This window comes from Mirounga angustirostris, unplaced genomic scaffold, assembly GCF_029215605.1.
Source record: "Mirounga angustirostris isolate CCGP_5_RB_7025 unplaced genomic scaffold, mMirAng1.0.hap1 SCAF_5, whole genome shotgun sequence".
NCBI classification, from domain to species: Eukaryota; Metazoa; Chordata; class Mammalia; order Carnivora; family Phocidae; genus Mirounga; species Mirounga angustirostris.
Genome location: NW_026991713.1, coordinates 95105736 through 95123584, shown reverse-complemented (window position 1 = coordinate 95123584; position 17849 = coordinate 95105736). Strand labels below are relative to the sequence as shown.

Genomic DNA, 17849 nt, shown 5'->3' with positions numbered 1-17849 from the left:
ATCCAGAAAAGAAATTGTTCATAACCATTTATTTAAATTTTAAATTGCCATTCAAGCAATTTCTCAATCATAATGTACAAAATATTAAATATAAAGTTTTATAATGAAATATCATTTATCTCTCACCTAATTTTAATTTACAAAGTTATTCAACTCTGTTAAGTATTTATTTTATTTATCCATTATATTTATCCTATCTAAAATATATAATTGAGTATTGCTATGTGTTTATATTTATTTTTATTCCAGATTAGTTTTCACAAATATTTTGAGGTAGACCATTCTAATTATGAAAATCTTCTGAGTATAATAAATTTATGGATTTAAGGTAGCAATTTCATTGATAAGATTAAATAGTCTTAGGGATGCCTAGGTGGCTCAGTTGGTTGGGTGTCTGCCTTCGGTGCAGGTCATGATCCCAGAATGCTGGGATGGAGTCCTGCATCAGGCTCCTTGCTCAGCGGGGAGCCTGCTTCTCCCTCTGCCTCTGCCTCTCCCTGCTGCTCATTCTCTCTCTGTCTCTCAAATGAATAAAATCTTTAAAAAAAAAAAAGACTAGTCTTAATTTTTTTTTTAAGATTTTATTTATTTGACAGAGAGAGACACAGCAAGAGAGGGAACACAAGCAGGGGAGTGGGAGAGGGAGAAGCAGCTTCCTGCTGAGCGGGGAGCCGATGTGGGGCTCGATCCCAGGACCCTGGGACCATAACCTGAGCCGAAGGCAGACACTTAATGACTGAGCCACCCAGGTGCCCCAATAGTCTTAATTTTTAAAATTCATTTTAATTATGAAAGAGAAAGATTGGTAATACCAAGTATTCTAAGTCAGTGGTTCTCAAACCCTGTGACTTAAAAAACCAGTATCGTTTCCCATTTCTCTCCACACAAAAAAATTCCAAATATTTTTTTCCCCAGTAAGACTATTAATGAAAAAATACCATCATTTATTCTATCACTTCATAAAATATAAAAGAGAGACATGTTCTCGGATTAAGTTACAGGTCACACCTAGAAAAGACAGCTAGTACTCATATGACAAATACTTAGGTATGAATATATGCATATATGTGTGTATACATAAGTGTGCCTGACCCAATATTTTCCTATTGGTTATTATTATTACTTTTTAAAGATTTCATTTGTCCATTTGTCAGAGAAAGAGAGACAGAGAGAGCACAAGCAAGGGGAATGGCAGGCAGAGGGAGAATCAGGTTCCCCACGGAGAAGGAGCCTGACGCAGGACTCGATCCCAGGACCCTGGGATCATGACCTGAGCTGAAGGCAGACGCTTAACTTACTGAGCCACCCAGGGGTCCCTACCTGTTGGTTATTGATTAGCAATTTGGCCATATTGTACAGAAACTTACAGAATGCATATTCTTTGACCCAGCAATTCCATTTCTAGAAAACTGTTCTGTAGAAGTACTTGAATAAGTGCCCGAAGATATTTCTATTTATTTATTCCACAAATAATATTTACTTATTTATTATATTTATGTGTACTGACTGTCTTGCTGCACTAGAACATAAGTTGTTTGAAGTCAGGGATTTTCATCTTTAGTTCACTTGTACATCCTAAATGCATAAAACAATGACTGGCACAAATATCCGTTGAACAGATGAATGAAATTATTAGTATGTTAAAAAATACATGCTGTGAACAGGGCAAAGGAGATTGCAAGTGTGGGAGAAGAGCAAAGTGGGAAAGTAAAATGGAATGGTAGGAATACGCTTTAAGGAGAGGGGGAGGAATGTGTAGAGACTTGAGGGAGGTGAGAAAGCCAGACATGGGGACATCCAGTGAGAGTCTTCCTGGCAGCGGGAGCAGCGAGTACGTAAAGAATTTGGAGTAGCACCAGCAGAGGAAGGGGGAGATCACACACACACACACACACACACATTAGAGTAGCAGCAAAACCACTGTTCTGGAGCCAAATGAACAAGGGGCAAAATTAGCAGATAAGGCAACTGTAGACACCACTTTTCCCCTGGGGTAAAACAGAGAGCCAGTGGAGAGTTTCTGAGCACATGAATGAATGAGTTAACTGAACTTTTTAAAGAATTTGGTTGATGTAGGGCGCCTGGATGGCTCAGTCGGTTGAGCGTCCGACTCTTGATTTCATCTCAGGGCATGATCTCAGGGTTGTGGGATCCAGCCCTGTGTTGGGCTCTGCACTCAATGCGGAGTCTGCTTGAGATTCTCTCTCTCCTTCTCCTTCTGCTCCTCCCCCCTCTCACGTACATGCATTCTCTTTCTCAAATAAAGGCAGAGATCAATTTAGAGGTTACAGTATAATTTAGAGAGGAAATAGTAGTGTCTCAAATTAGAGTGGCTTCAGGGAGTACAGATTCTGAAAATATTTTGGAGGTAGAGCCAGTAGAATTTCCTGATGAACTGAATATGGGGTATGAGAGAACAGAACCAAGAAGAATTCCAAGGCTTTGTTCTGAACACCTAAAGGACAGAGCTGGCATTAGCGAAGGCAGAAAAGCCTGCATGTGGTGATGCAAAGTAGGGTATGGTATGGAGACCAGAAATTCCACTTTGAGTAATATAAACTTTTACAATGATTTTGAGATACCCAAGAGGAGATGAATAACCAATAAAATGGTTCTGGAATACAGAGAAGTTCTGAGCACACAGAAATTCAATCACCAAATATGGTAGTTGAAGCCACAGACTAGATGAGGTCTCCAAGATGGTGAATGTAATTATAAATGAAAAGAGACCCGGGGCGCCTGGGGGGCTCAGTCGTTAAGCATCTGCCTTCGGCTCAGGTCATGGTCCCAGGGTCCAGGGACAGATTCCCTCCTTGGGCTCCTTGCTCAGCAGGGAGTCTGCTTTTCCCTTTGCCTGCTCTCTCTGTCAAATAAATAAAATCTTAAAAAAAACCCAAATCAGGGGCGCCTGGGTGGCTCAGTTGGTTAAGCAACTGCCTTCGGCTCAGGTCATGATCCTGGAGTCCCAGGATCGAGTCCCGCATCGGGCTCCCTGCCGAGCAGGGAGCCTGCTTCTCCCTCTCACCCTCCCCCCTCTCATGCTCTCTGTCTCTCATTCTCTCTCTCGCAAATAAATAAAATCTTAAAAAATAAATAAATAAATAAATAAAATTAAACACCTTTGGGATGCCTGGGTGGCTCAGTCGGTTAAGCGTCTGCCTTCAGCTCAGGTCATGATCCTGGAGTCCCGGGATCGAGTCCCGCATCGGGCTCCCTGCTCGGCGGGGAGTCTGCTTCTCCCTCTGACCCTCCCCCCTCTCATGTACTCTCTCTCATTCTCGCTCTCTCAAATGAATAAATAAATCTTGAAAAAAAAAAAAACCCAAATCAAACAATAATTCTTTATATTTGTATCTTACTAAAGGAATATAAATAGGGGTGCCCACAACTGTTGGCAGTATAAAGTGAAACATTATCTAAAACAATTTGTTCAAAAGAATTAAGACCCTTAACAGTCTTTATGTGCAATGAAGTAATAATGAGACTTATAATTTAGTAAGAATATAATATGAACCACAGATAAAATTTAATTGGCATGTAATGAAATGCAGCATAATTATTTAGTGTCTAAAGATTAAAAATATTCCTAAATGAGTAAAATATAGGACATGCAAAGTGATATTACTACAGTCATTAATGTGCTTCTAAGGGATTTTATTCATTATTATTTTGCTTTGTTTTTGGCAATACGATAAAATATTCAAACTGTTAAATGGCAAGAATGAGGTCTTATAGGATATAGAAAAATACTAAAAATATTAACCTTGTATACCTTCCGGGTTTTTCCCCCAACATTCTATTACTAGTCCTACTCAGACTATAGTTCTTTTCATTCATTCACCCATTAAACGTAACTATAAATAAATAATATGCTTCATAGTAAAATAACGGCGTTGGGTGGTGCAGTTGGTTAAACATTCGATTCTTGGTTTCTGCTCAGGTTGTGATCTCAGGGTTGTGAGGTGAGCCCAAGGTTGGGCTCCCTGCTCAGTGGGGAGTCTGCTTGAGATTCTCTCTCCCTCTCCCTCTGCTTCTCCCACTCATTCTCTCTCTCAAATAAATAAATAAAAAGCTCAAGAGTCGCACACTCCACCCACTGAGCCATCCAGGCGCCCTGCTGTTGTCTTTCTCATCTTGCTAATTGAGAGACATTTCGTTGCTTTAATCTGCCTTTTGGGCGCCTGGGTTGCTCAGTTGGTTGGGTGGCTGCCTTCGGCTCAGGTCATGATCCTGGAGTCCCGGGATCGAGTCCCGCATCGGGCTCCCTGCTCAGCAGGGAGCCTGCTTCTCCCTCTGACCCTATCCCCTCTCATGCTGTTTCTCGCTCTCTCTCTCAAATAAATAAATAAATAAAATCTTAAAAAAAAAAGATTAATCTGCCTTTTTTTTCCCTACTGAGGTTAAATATCTTTTATACTTAGGATCACAATAATTCTGTTGGACCGATATCTTTTTTGTTGTATTAATTATAAAACCGAAGGCCAGAGAAACAATTTGTCCAGGACTCCCCAGACAGTGAATGATAGAGCTGGGGGTTTAATCTAAGTCCTTGACTGCAGAACCAATTCTATGTTATTTAGCCATGTTGCCTCACTTTTGAATTTCTGATTTGGGCTGAAAATCCAGAATCACATATTTTTGTAAAATCCTTAAAGACAATCCAATTCAATCTTGTGATTTTATTGGGAAAGAAAGTGAGGCCCAGATAGGTTAACCCTTTATGACATTGCAGACCATTTAAATCTTTCTATTTAAAACATTTCCATGCTTGGGTAGGTATCATAAAACACTGACACTGAGTGAAATGACCAGGATTACATGGTCATTGGAGGAACTGTGATTACCTTAGATCTTCTGACTCTTGCTTGATGTGGTGCTTTTCTTGCTATATATATATTGCTATATTACACACTCTCAATTATTTTCTTTCCCTTGATTAAACTCCCTTTAAATAAGCAAAAATGATAACAGTAATTACTACCAGCTAACTTTTATCAAGTATGTCAAATGACAAAACTAAAACAATTTAGTAACAAATTTTATGTCTTTTTTTTTTTTAATGTCCTTTATTTAAGAGAAAACAACCATGGATTGGGAGAGTACAGTGCTTCACAGCAAAGGGACACTGTTCCCAAGGGATTTGATGCAAGTTTTATAGAGCTTTAGAAGAGGCAACAGGAGAACAGGGCATGATTGGCTAGGTTGGGGATTTCCTTAGAAGGCTAGCAAGTCCTATTTTCCAGGGAAAGGTGAGCTAGCTAAAGCTGAGTTGGAGGACTGTGATTGATGTATATTAAATTTTCCTAATAGGTGTTTCCATAAATGCAGGCTAAGTTAGGTTTAGTTTTGTGACGTGGGCACCAGGCCACTCGGGTGGCCTCCATTTTGTGGGTACCGATACTAATGGACTTTATCAAATGCTTCAATGGCAGACATTGTCCTGAGCATTGTGTACACATCATCCCATCAGATTTCCTCAGCACCGTAGCAAAGAATGTTTTATTCTTACTTTACAGTTGAGTGACTTGGTCATGATCACACAACTCATAAGTGGTGGAACCTGAATTTAAACCAGTTTGCCTGATTCTGAATTCTTTTTTTAAGATTTATTTATTTATTTATTTATTTATTTATTTATTTATTTATTTATTTATCAGAGAGAGAGCATGAGCTTTGGGGAGGGGCAGAGGGAGTGGGAGAAGCAGACTTCCCACTGAGCAAGGAGCCACATGTGGGGCTCAATCCCAGGACCTGGAGATCATGAACTGAGCCGAAGGCAGATGCTTAACCGACTGAGCCACCCAGGCGCCCCGAACTCTGACACTAAGAAAAGTTGAATAAGGAAAAATGAGACGCAACCCACACTTATTGTTGAAACAGGTGAAGATTATAGATTAATTAAAGCCTCCTTTAAAAGATTTTATTTATTTATTTGACACAGAAAGAGAGAGAGAGCAAGAGAGAACAACCAGGGGGAATGGCAGGCAGAGGGAGAGGGAGAGGGAGAAGGAGGCTCCCTGCTGAGCAAGGAGCCCGACGCAGGCTGTGGTCGATCCCAGGACCCCGAGATCGTGACCTGAGTGAGCCAAAGGCAGACACTTAACTGACTGAGCCACCCAAGCACCCCTATAGATGAATGTAAAAGTGTTAACGTTTAGCTTTTTAGGATGCAAGCAGGAGGACATAGGAGAAATAGGAATGGGGGAAACTTGGCTATCTAGAAGAATGAGACCTTGGAAATAGCACCAATTCATTTTGTACATTTATTTGTTGCACAGATATTTACTGAATGTCTACTACCTGCCAGATACTTCCTTGGGCCGTGGAGATACTTAGAGGAAAATACACAGTGGAGAGACTTAGAAGAAAACACATGATTCCCCTTCTGCAGAAGTATATTGTCTGGGAGGGACAGAGACAAAAGACACAGTGAGGGGTGCCTGGGTGGCTCAGTCGTTGAGCATCTGCCTTCAGCTCAGGTCATGATCCCAGGGTCCTGGGATCGAGTCCTGCATCGGGCTCCCTGCTCCAAGGAAGCCTGCTTCTCCCTCTCCCACTCCCCCTGCTTGTGTTCCCTTTCTAGCTGTATCTCTCTCTGTAAATAAATAAATAAATAAAATCTTTACAAAAAGAAAAAAAGTAACCTTATCTTGGCAGCAGCTGTCCCCTCAAGGTCCTGAAAGCCTTGCTTCCAGATTCCTTGGAGACTTGCGCTAGTATGCAATCAGTCACTCCTCACAATCCCAGTGTAGCTTTTTCTGCCCACAGGTCCCATCCCATGAATAGGGAAGGGGTTAAGGAATAGGCAGGAGAGATAGGAGGCCCCCTGACTCTCCTGACCAGGTTCCAGAATTATTCCGGCAGGTGGAGACGCTGAGACAGAGTGGAACAAGAGATGAGGAAACAAACCAAGACGGCACAAGAATCTCAAGGCCACAAGCTTCCCAGTCAAGTTTTCAATAAGACTGCCGCTAATAGCCCTCATTGGCAACCCATTTGGGACCCGTCTCCCTCTAGAGAGCTTTTTCTTTCCTTTCTGTTCTCACCTTCACTTAATAAACGTTCACTTCACTTTACCCTTTTGTGTCCGCAAAATTCATTCTTCGACTCATTCTTCGACTCCATGGGACAAGAACCCTGCAATCCTGCAACAATATGACTGCCAGATCAATACAATCTTTCCGTGCCAAGCTAAGGGGGTGTCTGGGTGGCTCAGTCCGTTAAGCGGTTGCCTTCAGCTCAGGCCATGATCTCAGGGTCCTGGGATCGATTGAGCCCTGCGTTAGGCTTCCTGCTCAGCAGGGAGTCTGCTTCTCCCTCTGCCTTCCCCTGCCCCCGTCATTCTCTCTCAAATAAATAAATAAAATATTTTAAAAATTAAAATTAAAAAAAACTAAAAATTAAAAAAAAAAAAAGAAATGCCAAGCTAAGGAGTCTTGACTTTATGCTGTAGATGATGGGAAACTATTATATATTAGATACAATATTTTGTTTTTCCTTTGGGGGAAACAAGGTCTTAAAATAGGTGGTATAAAAGAATGTAAAATGAAAAAGTCCCTGTTAGTCCCAAATTAGTTTGGCAAGAAACCAGTTAATTCTTCTATAGCATTTGGAAATCTTCTAGGAGTTTGGTAAAACAACAAAATGCAAAACCAGAAATTGATAAGTGCTGCCATAAACTTCTCAATAACGTCCATGCCTTTCCACATCAGTTCCTTCAGCCTTGAACGCGCGATTGTCTTACTGAAAAACGTCTACTTACTTCAACTTTGAAGCTTTCTCCTCTGCGAACACTTTGTGCTTGCCATTTGGCAGGCGTACAGAGCACTTTAAATACATCATCTTGTCAGATTCCTATAGCAAATTAAAAGGTCAGTTTTTCTTTTCAGTTGAGAAAACAAAAACTTTAGAAGGTTAAGTGACATGCCCAGTTTCACATACCTAAAAAGTAGTAGAATCAGAAGTAACCCAGTCAGTCTGATTTTTGACTTTTAATCAGGAAGGGCAAAGTTAGGGGCACCTTGCTGGCTTAGTCCGAGGAACATGGGACTCTTGGTCTTGGGGTCGTGAGTTCAAGCCCCAGGTTGGGTGTAGAGATTACTTAAATAAATGCAACTTTAAATAAAAAGGAAGGGCAGGGCGCCTGGGTGGCTCAGCCGTTAAGCGTCTGCCTTCGGCTCGGGTCATGATCCTGGAGTCCCAGGATCGAGTCCCGCATCGGGCTCCCTGCTCGGCGGGAAGCCTGCTTCTCCCGCTCCCACTCCCCCTGCTTGTGTTCCCTCTCTCGCTGTCTCTCTGTCAAATAAATAAATAAAGTCTTTAAAAAAAAAATAAAAAAAAAATAAAGGAAGGGCAAAGTTAGGTGAGTAAAATTCAGTCCCTCTTAGAGCTGAAGACAGAGTGTAGATCGAATTCCTTGGGTGGAGTTTTCTCTTCCTGGTTTGGCTTCCCACAGCACTGTGGATACAGTCTAATAGAAAGCTGCCTATGTATTTGTCTAAACAGACTGTCAGTGACAAGACTCTGCATTTTTCATTACTATTCTAGCACCTCTATCAGAGCCTTGCACGTAATAGATGCTTAATAAGTTTGTTACATGAATAAATGCATGTCTCCTTTCCAGTCTGTCTACTGCAGACAAACCTCAGATTTTTGTAGTTAAGTCTATGCATTGGTAATCTTTGCTTTGTGAACTTTTTGAGGGGAAGAGCAGAGCAAGAGAAGAGGAAAAAAAGTCAATGTCCTCTGACATCCAATTGCCTTTGAGGAGCTGGGAAGAGAGCAATTCACACTTGATTATCTTCCATCAGATAAATTAGCAGCATCTGAATTGCCAGGCAGTCAGGCCACCGAAGTCTCTCCAGCCCGACTGGCCCGCTTTGTCTCCTCTCAGAGGCCATGATTCCTTCCCTGACTGCCTTGACTCTCCGCCTCCTGGTCATTGTGGCTTTGGGCCAGACATTCCAATTTCAAAAACATGTCTTTCTCCAATTTCTGGGCTTAGACAAAGTGCCTTCACCCCAGAAGTTCCAACCTGTGCCTTCTGTTTTGAAGAAAATTTTCCGGGATCAAGAGGCAGCGGCAACCAGTGGGGACTCCCGAGATTTATGCTACATAAAGGATCTTGGTATCCGTGGGAACATACTGCGACTTCTCCTGGATCAAGGTAAGGAAATTAGCGTGCCAATTCGATGGCATGAAGAAAGAAAAGAAGGGGAAGGTAACAATTACCGAGGGGTTTGTAGAAGGCCTTGTGCTGGTCTTTTACATGTTTTATCTCATGATCCTGGCCACATCCCGAGATTCCAAAGGCAGGTATTCTTATCAGCTTTTTAACAATAAGGAAAGTCAGACTCGGACAGTAGATTAACCCATAAGCTATTCAAGATCAGGATCATATGAGCAAAGTCAGGATTCAAAATACATTTTTTCGGGGTGCCTGCATGACTCAGTCGTTGAGAGTCTGCCTTCGGCTCAGGTCATGATCCCAGGGTCCTGGGATCGAGTCCCGTATCAGGCTCCCTGCTCAGCCGGGAGCCTGCTTCTCCCGCTCCCACTCCCCCTGCTTGTGATCCCTCTCTCGCTGTGTCTCTCTCTGCCAAATAAATAAAATCCTTAAAAAAACACACAAAAAAACCAAAATACGTTTTTCTTTTTTTTAAAAAAAGATTTTATTTATTTGACAGAGAGACACAATCATACTTTTATATATAACAAATGTCTTCCAAAATTTATACCCCATCATGGATGTATAAGAATTTATACTTTTTAGGGGCACCTGGGTGGCTCAGTCGGTTAAGCGTCTGCCTTCGGCTCAGGTCATGATCCCAGGGTCCTGGGATGGAGCCCCGCATCGGGCCCCCTGCTCAACGGGAACCTGCTTCTCCCTCTGCCTGCCGCTCCTGCTGCTTGTGCTCTCTCTCTCTGTCAAATAAATAAATAAAATCTTTAAAAAAAAAATTTATACTTTTTATATATAGCAAGTGTCTTCCAAAATTTATACCCCACCATAAATGTATAAAAATTCTTGCTTTCTGGGGTGCCTCGGTGGCTCAGTCGTTAAGTGTCTGCCTTCGGCTCAGGTCATGATCCCAGGGTCCTGGGATCGAGCCCCGCATCGGGCCCCCTGCTCAACGGGAACCTGCTTCTCCCTCTCCCACGCCCCCTGCTTGTGTTCCCGCTCTCGCTGTGTGTCTCTCTGTCAGATAAATAAATAAAATCTTAAAAAAAAAAAAAGAATTCTGGAACGCCTGGGTGGCTCCGTCAGTTAAGTGTCTGCCTCTGGCTCAGGTCTTGATCCCAGGGTCCAGGGATCGAGTACCGCATCAGTCTCCTTGCTCAGTGAGGAGCCTGCTTCTCCCTCTGCCAGCCGCTTCCCTGCTTGTGCTCTCTCTCTCTCTGGCAAGTAAATAAATCAAATATTTTTTTTAGGCCATTTAAGCCATTGAGTAACAATACTCTTTTAGCTTTTAATTTTTGTTACTCTGGTAGTAAAACATGATCTCATTGTTTTGATTTTTATTTCTTTAATAAGGTGGAATGCATTTTTAAATGGATAATGAATCTTTCTTTTTTTTTCTTCAAACAATTGCCTATTTTTATACACACTGGCCATTTTCTACTGAGGAGTCTTCCTTTCCTTAATGATTTGTAAGCCCTCTTGATCATCTGTAAAAGCTCTTTCTAATTATGAATTTAAACTCATGCATATTATACGTTTTCTTGTTGTTCTTTGTGGTTTTAATTTTGTTAATGATGTCTTTTGAATACAGAAGTTCTTTTATCTTCATGCTCTCAAATCTGTCCATCCTTTCCATTGTGGCTTTTGGATTTTCTTTTATGCTTAAGGAATCTGACTAGTGCTAGGAAGAGGAAGGGAGATGGATAGGTTAGAATTCTAGCCTGGAACAGGAGATGTCAACTTTTCAGAGAAGTGGAAAAGATAAGTACTATGAAGACATCTCTGCACTTGACAGCCAACCTTTAAGAAAGATGTTTCAGTGGAATAGTGAGGGGCAAAGAGTTGGAAAATAACAGAAGAATATGAAGAGGCAGAGACAGCAAATATAGACTTACCTTTTCAAAAGATGGTCAATGAAAAGAAAGAGAAAGATGATAAGGTAGTCTTGAAGAGGATGCTGGATAATTTCAAATGCTTCTTAATTTTATTGTTTTTTAAATGAGGCTTGAGAATGAAGGGGGAATGGTTAGAATGTTAGGGTGTCTTTGGGGGAGCAGTTCTTTCTGTTTTGTTTTGTTTTTTAAAGTAATCTCCACAGATCCAGTGTGGGGCTTGAACTCAACGACGCTGAGATCAAGAGTCGCGTGTTCTACCGACTGAGCCAGCCAGGCACCGTTGGAATGTTTGGGTTTGTGTTGTAATTTCTCCATAAGCTGAAGGGTCTTAGAAAATCCCTACTTAGGGTTGGGGCACCTGGGTGGTTCAGTCGGTTGAGCATCTGATTCTTGATTTCTTCGGCTCAGATCATGATCTCAGGGTGGTGAGATGGAGCCTGCATCAGGCTCGTGCTAGGTGTGGAGCCTGCTTAAGATTCTCCCTCTCCCTCTCCCTCTGCCTCCTACTCCCCCTAAAAACAAAATCCCTACCTAGGGTGGAGACACCCTACCTAACAATATGATGGCATTAAGTCAAAGAAATTACTTGCGGAGAGGGAGAAATTGAAGCCGGGGGAATAAGAGGTAAAAGTAAGCTCTACTGGGCCTTTTCGTAAAGGAATAGGTAAGGTTTGAAAATCTGGGCAGAGAAGTCAGCTTTGAAAACAGGGAGAGTACATCTACAATGGCAAAAGATTAGAGAGAGGGGTCCATGTGGAGAAACTGGAGAATCACACTGCACCTCAATATTCAGTGAAGTGGGATATGATCTTTGCAGAGACCCTGGACCAGAAATTGTTGACATAGACAGCTGTGGGCTTTAGATAAGGAATCATCTAAGGATGAAACACATGGGATTTCAGAGGGCCAGTCTTGGCTAGATTAGAGTTTGTTTTGAAGTCAATCTAAGTAGTTAGATTTTTGGCGAGCAACACCTGACTGTCTAGGATGTTCTTAAACATTTTTTTTTAAAGATTTTATTTATTTATTTGAGAGAGAGAATGAGATAGAGAGAGAGAGCATGAGACAGGGGAGGGTCAGAGGGAGAAGCAGACTCTCTGCTGAGCAGGGAGCCCGATGCGGGACTCGATCCTGGGACTCCAGGATCATGACCTGAGCTGAAGGCAGTCGCTTAACCAACTGAGCCACCCAGGCACCCCATGTTCTTAAACATTTTTGTGCCTTTGGCCATTCTGTTGAAGGTGATGGACTCCTTCTCAGAGTAATGGTTTATATGCTAAAAGAAAATACTTAGGGGGCGCCTGGGTGGCTCAGTCGTTGAGCGTCTGCCTTCGGCTCAGGTCACGATCCCAGGGTCCTGGGGTCGAGCCCCGCATCGGGCTCCCTGCACAGTGGGGAGCCTGCTTCTCCCTCTCCCACTCCTCCTGCTGTGTTTCCTCTCTCGCTGTGTCTCTCTCTGTCAAATAAATGAAATCTTAAAAGAAAAATAAAGTATTTAGGATTTCCAAGGAAATCAATTAAATATTTAAATACATTTATGAAAATATTTTAAACCAAATGTGTGTACAGTGACATACACGGATGCATTTATTTTATTTTTATTTTTATTCTTTTTTAAGATTTTATTTATTTATTTGAGAGAGAGAGAATGAGAGAGAGCAAGCACATGAGAGGGGGGAGGGTCAGAGGGAGAAGCAGACTCCCTGCTGAGCAGGGAGCCCGATGTGGGACTTGATCCAGGGACTCCAGGATCATGACCTGAGCCGAAGGCAGTCGCTTAACCAACTGAGCCACCCAGGCGCCCCACGGATGCATTTATTAATGCAACAAATAACAAGATCCAGGGTTGGGACTATATTTACCATAAATTCAAAGTAGTGTGAGTGTAAATGTTATTTTGAGATACTTGCAACAACTTAATCTATGAACACACCTAGGACTTTTATTGGTAACAGTGTCATAGGCCCTGAAAATATTTTTGGGATTTGTTGCCTATATTCATAGCTGAAAGAAATGCTAAATTTCATTTAGAGTTCCGTGAAAATACAGATGTAATTCTTTTTTTTTTTTTTTTTAAGATTTTATTTATTTATTTGAGAGAGAGAGAATGAGAGAGAGCACATGAGAGGCGGGAGGGTCAGAGGGAGAAGCAGACTCCCTGCCGAGCAGGGAGCCCGATGCAGGACTCGATCCCGGGACTGCAGGATCATGACCTGAGCTGAAGGCAGTGGCTTAACCAACTGAGCCACCCAGGCGCCCAATACAGATGTAATTCTTTCTCCCATCCAAATTCATGGACCTTCTAAATTCTATCCAGGACCCCTTGGGGACCTGCAGATGTGAAGATAAGAACCTCTGGCCTTGAATGAGGAGTGAAAGAAACAAATCCTCCCAATGGTAGGGTTTGAGTATAGCTGATAACTTCCTGCCCTTAGTTTGCATATGTAGATATCATATAACATTTGACATTTATATCATATAGGCGGATCTGAAGTGAAATATGTTTTGGTGACTCTCACATCTCTGTTCCCATCTAGGTCTCTTTCTTTACTCCGAGAAACTCCCTCAAGCCTCCTCCTGCCTACAGAAGCAGCTCTACTTTAACTTGTCCGCCATTCAAGATAAGGAGCAGTTAACAATGGCCCAGCTGGGCCTGGATTTGGGGCCCAACACTTACTATGAGCAGGGACCGGAACTGGAGTTGGCTCTGTCCCTGGTTCAGAAGCCTCATGTGTGGGGCCAGTCCATCCCCAAACCAGGTAAAATGCTTGTGTTACAGTCAGTACCATGGCCTCAAGGTGTTGTGCATTTCAACCTGCTGGATGTGGCTAAGGATTGGAAGAGCAAGCCCCAGAAGAACTTAGGTTTGTTGCTAGAGATACTGGTCAAGGGGACCAGAGATGGGGGGCGGAATTTTCAGCTTCAGGACACCTGTGCCAGACTGAGACAGTCCCTCCATGCTTCCCTGCTGGTGGTGAGTCTCAACCCTGAGCCATGCCACCCTTCATCCCGAAGAAGGAGGGAGGCCGTTCTGGCCCCTGAAGCTTCTTGCAGGAGTCTCTGCCTTCGTCACCAGCTCTTCATCAACTTCCAGGACTTAGGTTGGCACAAGTGGATTATTGCCCCCAAAGGGTTCATGGCAAACTATTGCCATGGAGACTGTCCTTTCTCAATGACCACCTCCCTCAACGGTTCCAATTATGCTTTCATGCAAGCACTGATGCGTGCAGTTGACCCGGAGATCCCCCAGGCCGTCTGTATCCCCACCAAGCTGTCCCCCATTTCCATGCTCTATCAGGACAATGATGACAATGTCATTTTACGACATTATGAAGACATGGTGGTTGACGAATGTGGATGTGGGTAGGCTGTTAGAAATAGGAGGGGTGTTCTTAGAGTAAACCTTCTAATAAAACTAGCAACGTGGTTTATGACTTCTTGGATCTGAAATATCAATATATTTGTGTTTACGATTTGTCTTCCTGGAAAATCCATCATGATTAATGATCTCCCTAAGTAGACACACACACACACACACACACACACACACACACACACCCCAGCCCTAATAATCTAACAGTCATGATGCACTTGACAGTATATTCGACTCTAGATAGAAGGAGACTTGCATTTATTGGTGGCCTAGGATGGGCAGGCATTATTCTATGTGTTACTTATAAACATCATTTCAGGATGTTTCTTGAGATAGGCCTTATTATTTATAAAATACTTCATAGAGAAAGTAGATAACAAATTTCCTTAAATTTATCAACTTTCCCTGGCAGATCTCACAGGCTAACAATGTTCTTAAAAAAAAATTATCTTGACGGGCACCTGTGTGGCTCAGTTGGTTAAGTGGTGGACTCTTGATTTCAGCTCAGGTCATGATCCCAGGGTTCTGGGATTGAGCCCCGAGTCAGACTCCACACTCAATGGGGAGTCTACTTGAGGATTCCCTCTCTCCCTCTCTCTCAAATAAATGCTACCCTCACTCACACACTCTCTCTTTCTCTCTCTCAAATAAATAAATAAATCTTTAAAAAAATTACTTTGCGATAATACAAAATAATATGAAAAATATTATCAAAACAGTACCTGATATCTACATTTCCTTCTGGTCTTTTATTGTTGTTATATATGATTTTTATAGCTCAGATCACACTGTATATATAATTTTGTATCTTTCTGTACTCAGTGTTACCATAGGAATTTTTTTCAAATCACCAACATCTACATAGTTCATTTAATGGCTGTATTATATACGAATATTTAGATACATATTTTACTTAAGAGAGTGTTTATCATTGGGCATTATATTGTTTGCAGTTTTCATGGTGGAATAGTGTTATGACTTTCTGTTCATATTTCAGTTGATATTTTGTCCCCACTTGGAAAAATTTTAGAGATGGAATTACAGAGTCAAAGATATAAATTGACTTCTATAATCAATAGAAAATATATTGATATTAAAATAAACATGCATACGATATGGGATAAAATGCAAAATTTATACAGACTTCAAATACAAAACTCTAGATTTGGTAGGATACTTTGGGTGGTACCTGGAAGTATGAGTTCACTCATTTCCCCCGTTGGGAGAACTAAAGCAGAAGTTTGTGAATCACTGCTTTATTTAGTCCTTTCTTTAATGCCATTTGTCACTGTCTTCTGTCAACTTCACCACTCTCATCTGGATTACTGCCACTTTTTGTTTGTTTGTTTTTTAAGATTTTTATTTTTATTTATTTGACAGAGAGAGAGGGCGAGAGCAGGAACACAAGCAGGGGGATTGGGAGAGGGAGAAGCAGGTTTCCCACAGCAGAGGGTGGCTGAGAAGATGGCTCCCAAGGTTGCAACTGAAAAAAAGTTTGGAGGGTGGTCAGAGGCTGGTAGAAGGGGTGTCCCTGGGTCTGTTCTGTTCACTGTTGGAAAGACAAAACACACAATATTTTGCAAATAATTTCAGTTGCTTCATGGAATCCCTGCAGTGTAAACTGTAAGGTTGTGGAGAACACATTCTTCTTTTCCTTTTTTATTTTACAATTTTATTTATTTATTTGTCAGAGAGAGAGAGAGCACAAGCAGGGGGAAAGGGAGAAGGAGAGGGAGAAGCAGGCTCCCCGCTGAGCAGGGAGCCTGATGTGGGACTCGATCTCAGGATGGCAGAAATTGAGGACTGCTAGATTTCCTTAGTCCACTAAGAATTTTGATGTGGGTTCTGTGCTTAATACATTTATATTATTTTTTAGAAGATTTATTTATTTTAGGGGGAGGGGCAGAGAGAGAGGGAGAGAGAGAATCTCAGACTCTCTGCTGAATGCTGAGCCCAACACAGGGCTCCATCCCACAACCCTGAAATCATGACCTGAGCCGAAATCAAGAGTTGGCCGCTTAACGGACCAAGCCACCCAGACACCCCTATATTATTTTAAAAAGTTATTTAAAACTATTAAAAGGGTAGCTATTTCCTTCTGCTTGCAGTTCTGTTGTTGGCAGGTTTGTTCACTCCCCAGTTAATCAAGTTTTCTCCTGGGGCCATTATGCCCAGGGCTAGAGAAGAACATACATTACTGGCTTCATGGCTTTGGGACACACATTATCTTCTTTCTCTACTAGAACATTAATGTCTGACAAATTGGTCTACAAATAGGCATGTGCCCTGTAAGTCAAGTTATATGCTCTGATTTGGGCAGGATGGCACAGGGTAGGACTTCTTAATCCAAAATATAAATAAATTATGAACCGATGGGTCGTACGGCTATTTCGGAGCATTTCAAGACCAGTGATCTTATTTATTGGCAGGTCTGTCCACTCACTTACAGGCCAGTTTGGTTTGAAACTTCACCATCAGTTTAATTCATTTCAATTCAATTTGATGCTTATTGAAGGCCTTGAAAGGGAGAAAGACACGGTGTCTGCCTTTGGTCGTTTGCCATGAAATGATGCATTCCAAAATCAAGTCAGGCCTTAATTTTGTTTCTTTTAAAATAAGAAATGAGACATAAATAGGACACCAAGGGTTATTCAAGGGTTATTTCTCACCATTTTATTCTCTACTCAAAAAAACATTAAGCACTTCAAGTATTATCACAGAGTTTTCTGTGCTCAGCTTGTGAGTAGAAATCTTGGGGTAGCTAAGCTCAAAATAGTATGTTGGCTCGTCCCAGAGGCAGAGGGTGGCTGAGAAGATGGCTCCCAAGGTTGCAACTGAAAAAGAGTTTGGAGGGTGGTCAGAGGCTGGTAGAAGGGGTGTCCCTGGGTCTGTTCTGTTCACTGTTGGAAAGACAGATCCATGGGTCTGCCGGGAGCACTGCCTTCTCTTACTTTTTCTGTTTAATTGTTTGCTTAGCAACATTACACAGCAAGCTGGTACCATTGTTTTGGGGCAAAAACTTATCACATATTTTGCAACCATCACCTTTGTCTTGTTGCAGTGATGTGAAATTTACCTTCTGACACACAGATCTTTTGGAACCTTACTTGAAAATGATTGGTTTAGTTACAACCTATATTTTCATCTTTCAAAAAAATAATAATTATGCAGTGATTAATACGGGTAATTGACCAAGGTCTCCTGGAACAATAATTAAATCAATAGCTGTTTTGAAAGGAAGAATATGATAACTCCCATAGATATCAACAGAATGCACAGGGAAACTGAAAGGAAGGAGTGAATCCATCCAAATTAAAGAAGAAGGGCTGCTTTTGATATGGGTAGTCGGAGACAGTAGGGTTTTGACATATGCAGAAGGGGATTGCAGGTAGGGAATTTT

General features: G+C 41.8%; 1 protein-coding gene across 1 annotated transcript; it reads left to right on the top strand.

Moving 5' to 3' along the window:
* Positions 1–8735: 8735 nt before the first annotated feature.
* GDF3 (growth differentiation factor 3) lies at positions 8736–14497 on the top strand. The gene is made up of 2 exons (XM_045871052.3): positions 8736–9166; positions 13614–14497. The coding sequence occupies exons 1-2, from the start codon at positions 8899–8901 to the stop codon at positions 14441–14443; spliced, it is 1098 nt and encodes a 365-aa protein (XP_045727008.1). The 5' UTR covers positions 8736–8898; the 3' UTR covers positions 14444–14497.
* Positions 14498–17849: the final 3352 nt, after the last annotated feature.

What these genes read in the sequence shown, in the direction of transcription:
- GDF3 (XM_045871052.3), top strand. Translation starts at nt 8,899, where the DNA reads ATGATTCCTTCCCTGACTGCCTTGACTCTCCGCCTCCTGGTCATTGTG. An exon ending in GCGACTTCTCCTGGATCAAG is followed by an intron (nt 9,167 to 13,613) that starts GTAAGGAAATTA and finishes GTTCCCATCTAG; the next exon opens with GTCTCTTTCTTTACTCCGAG.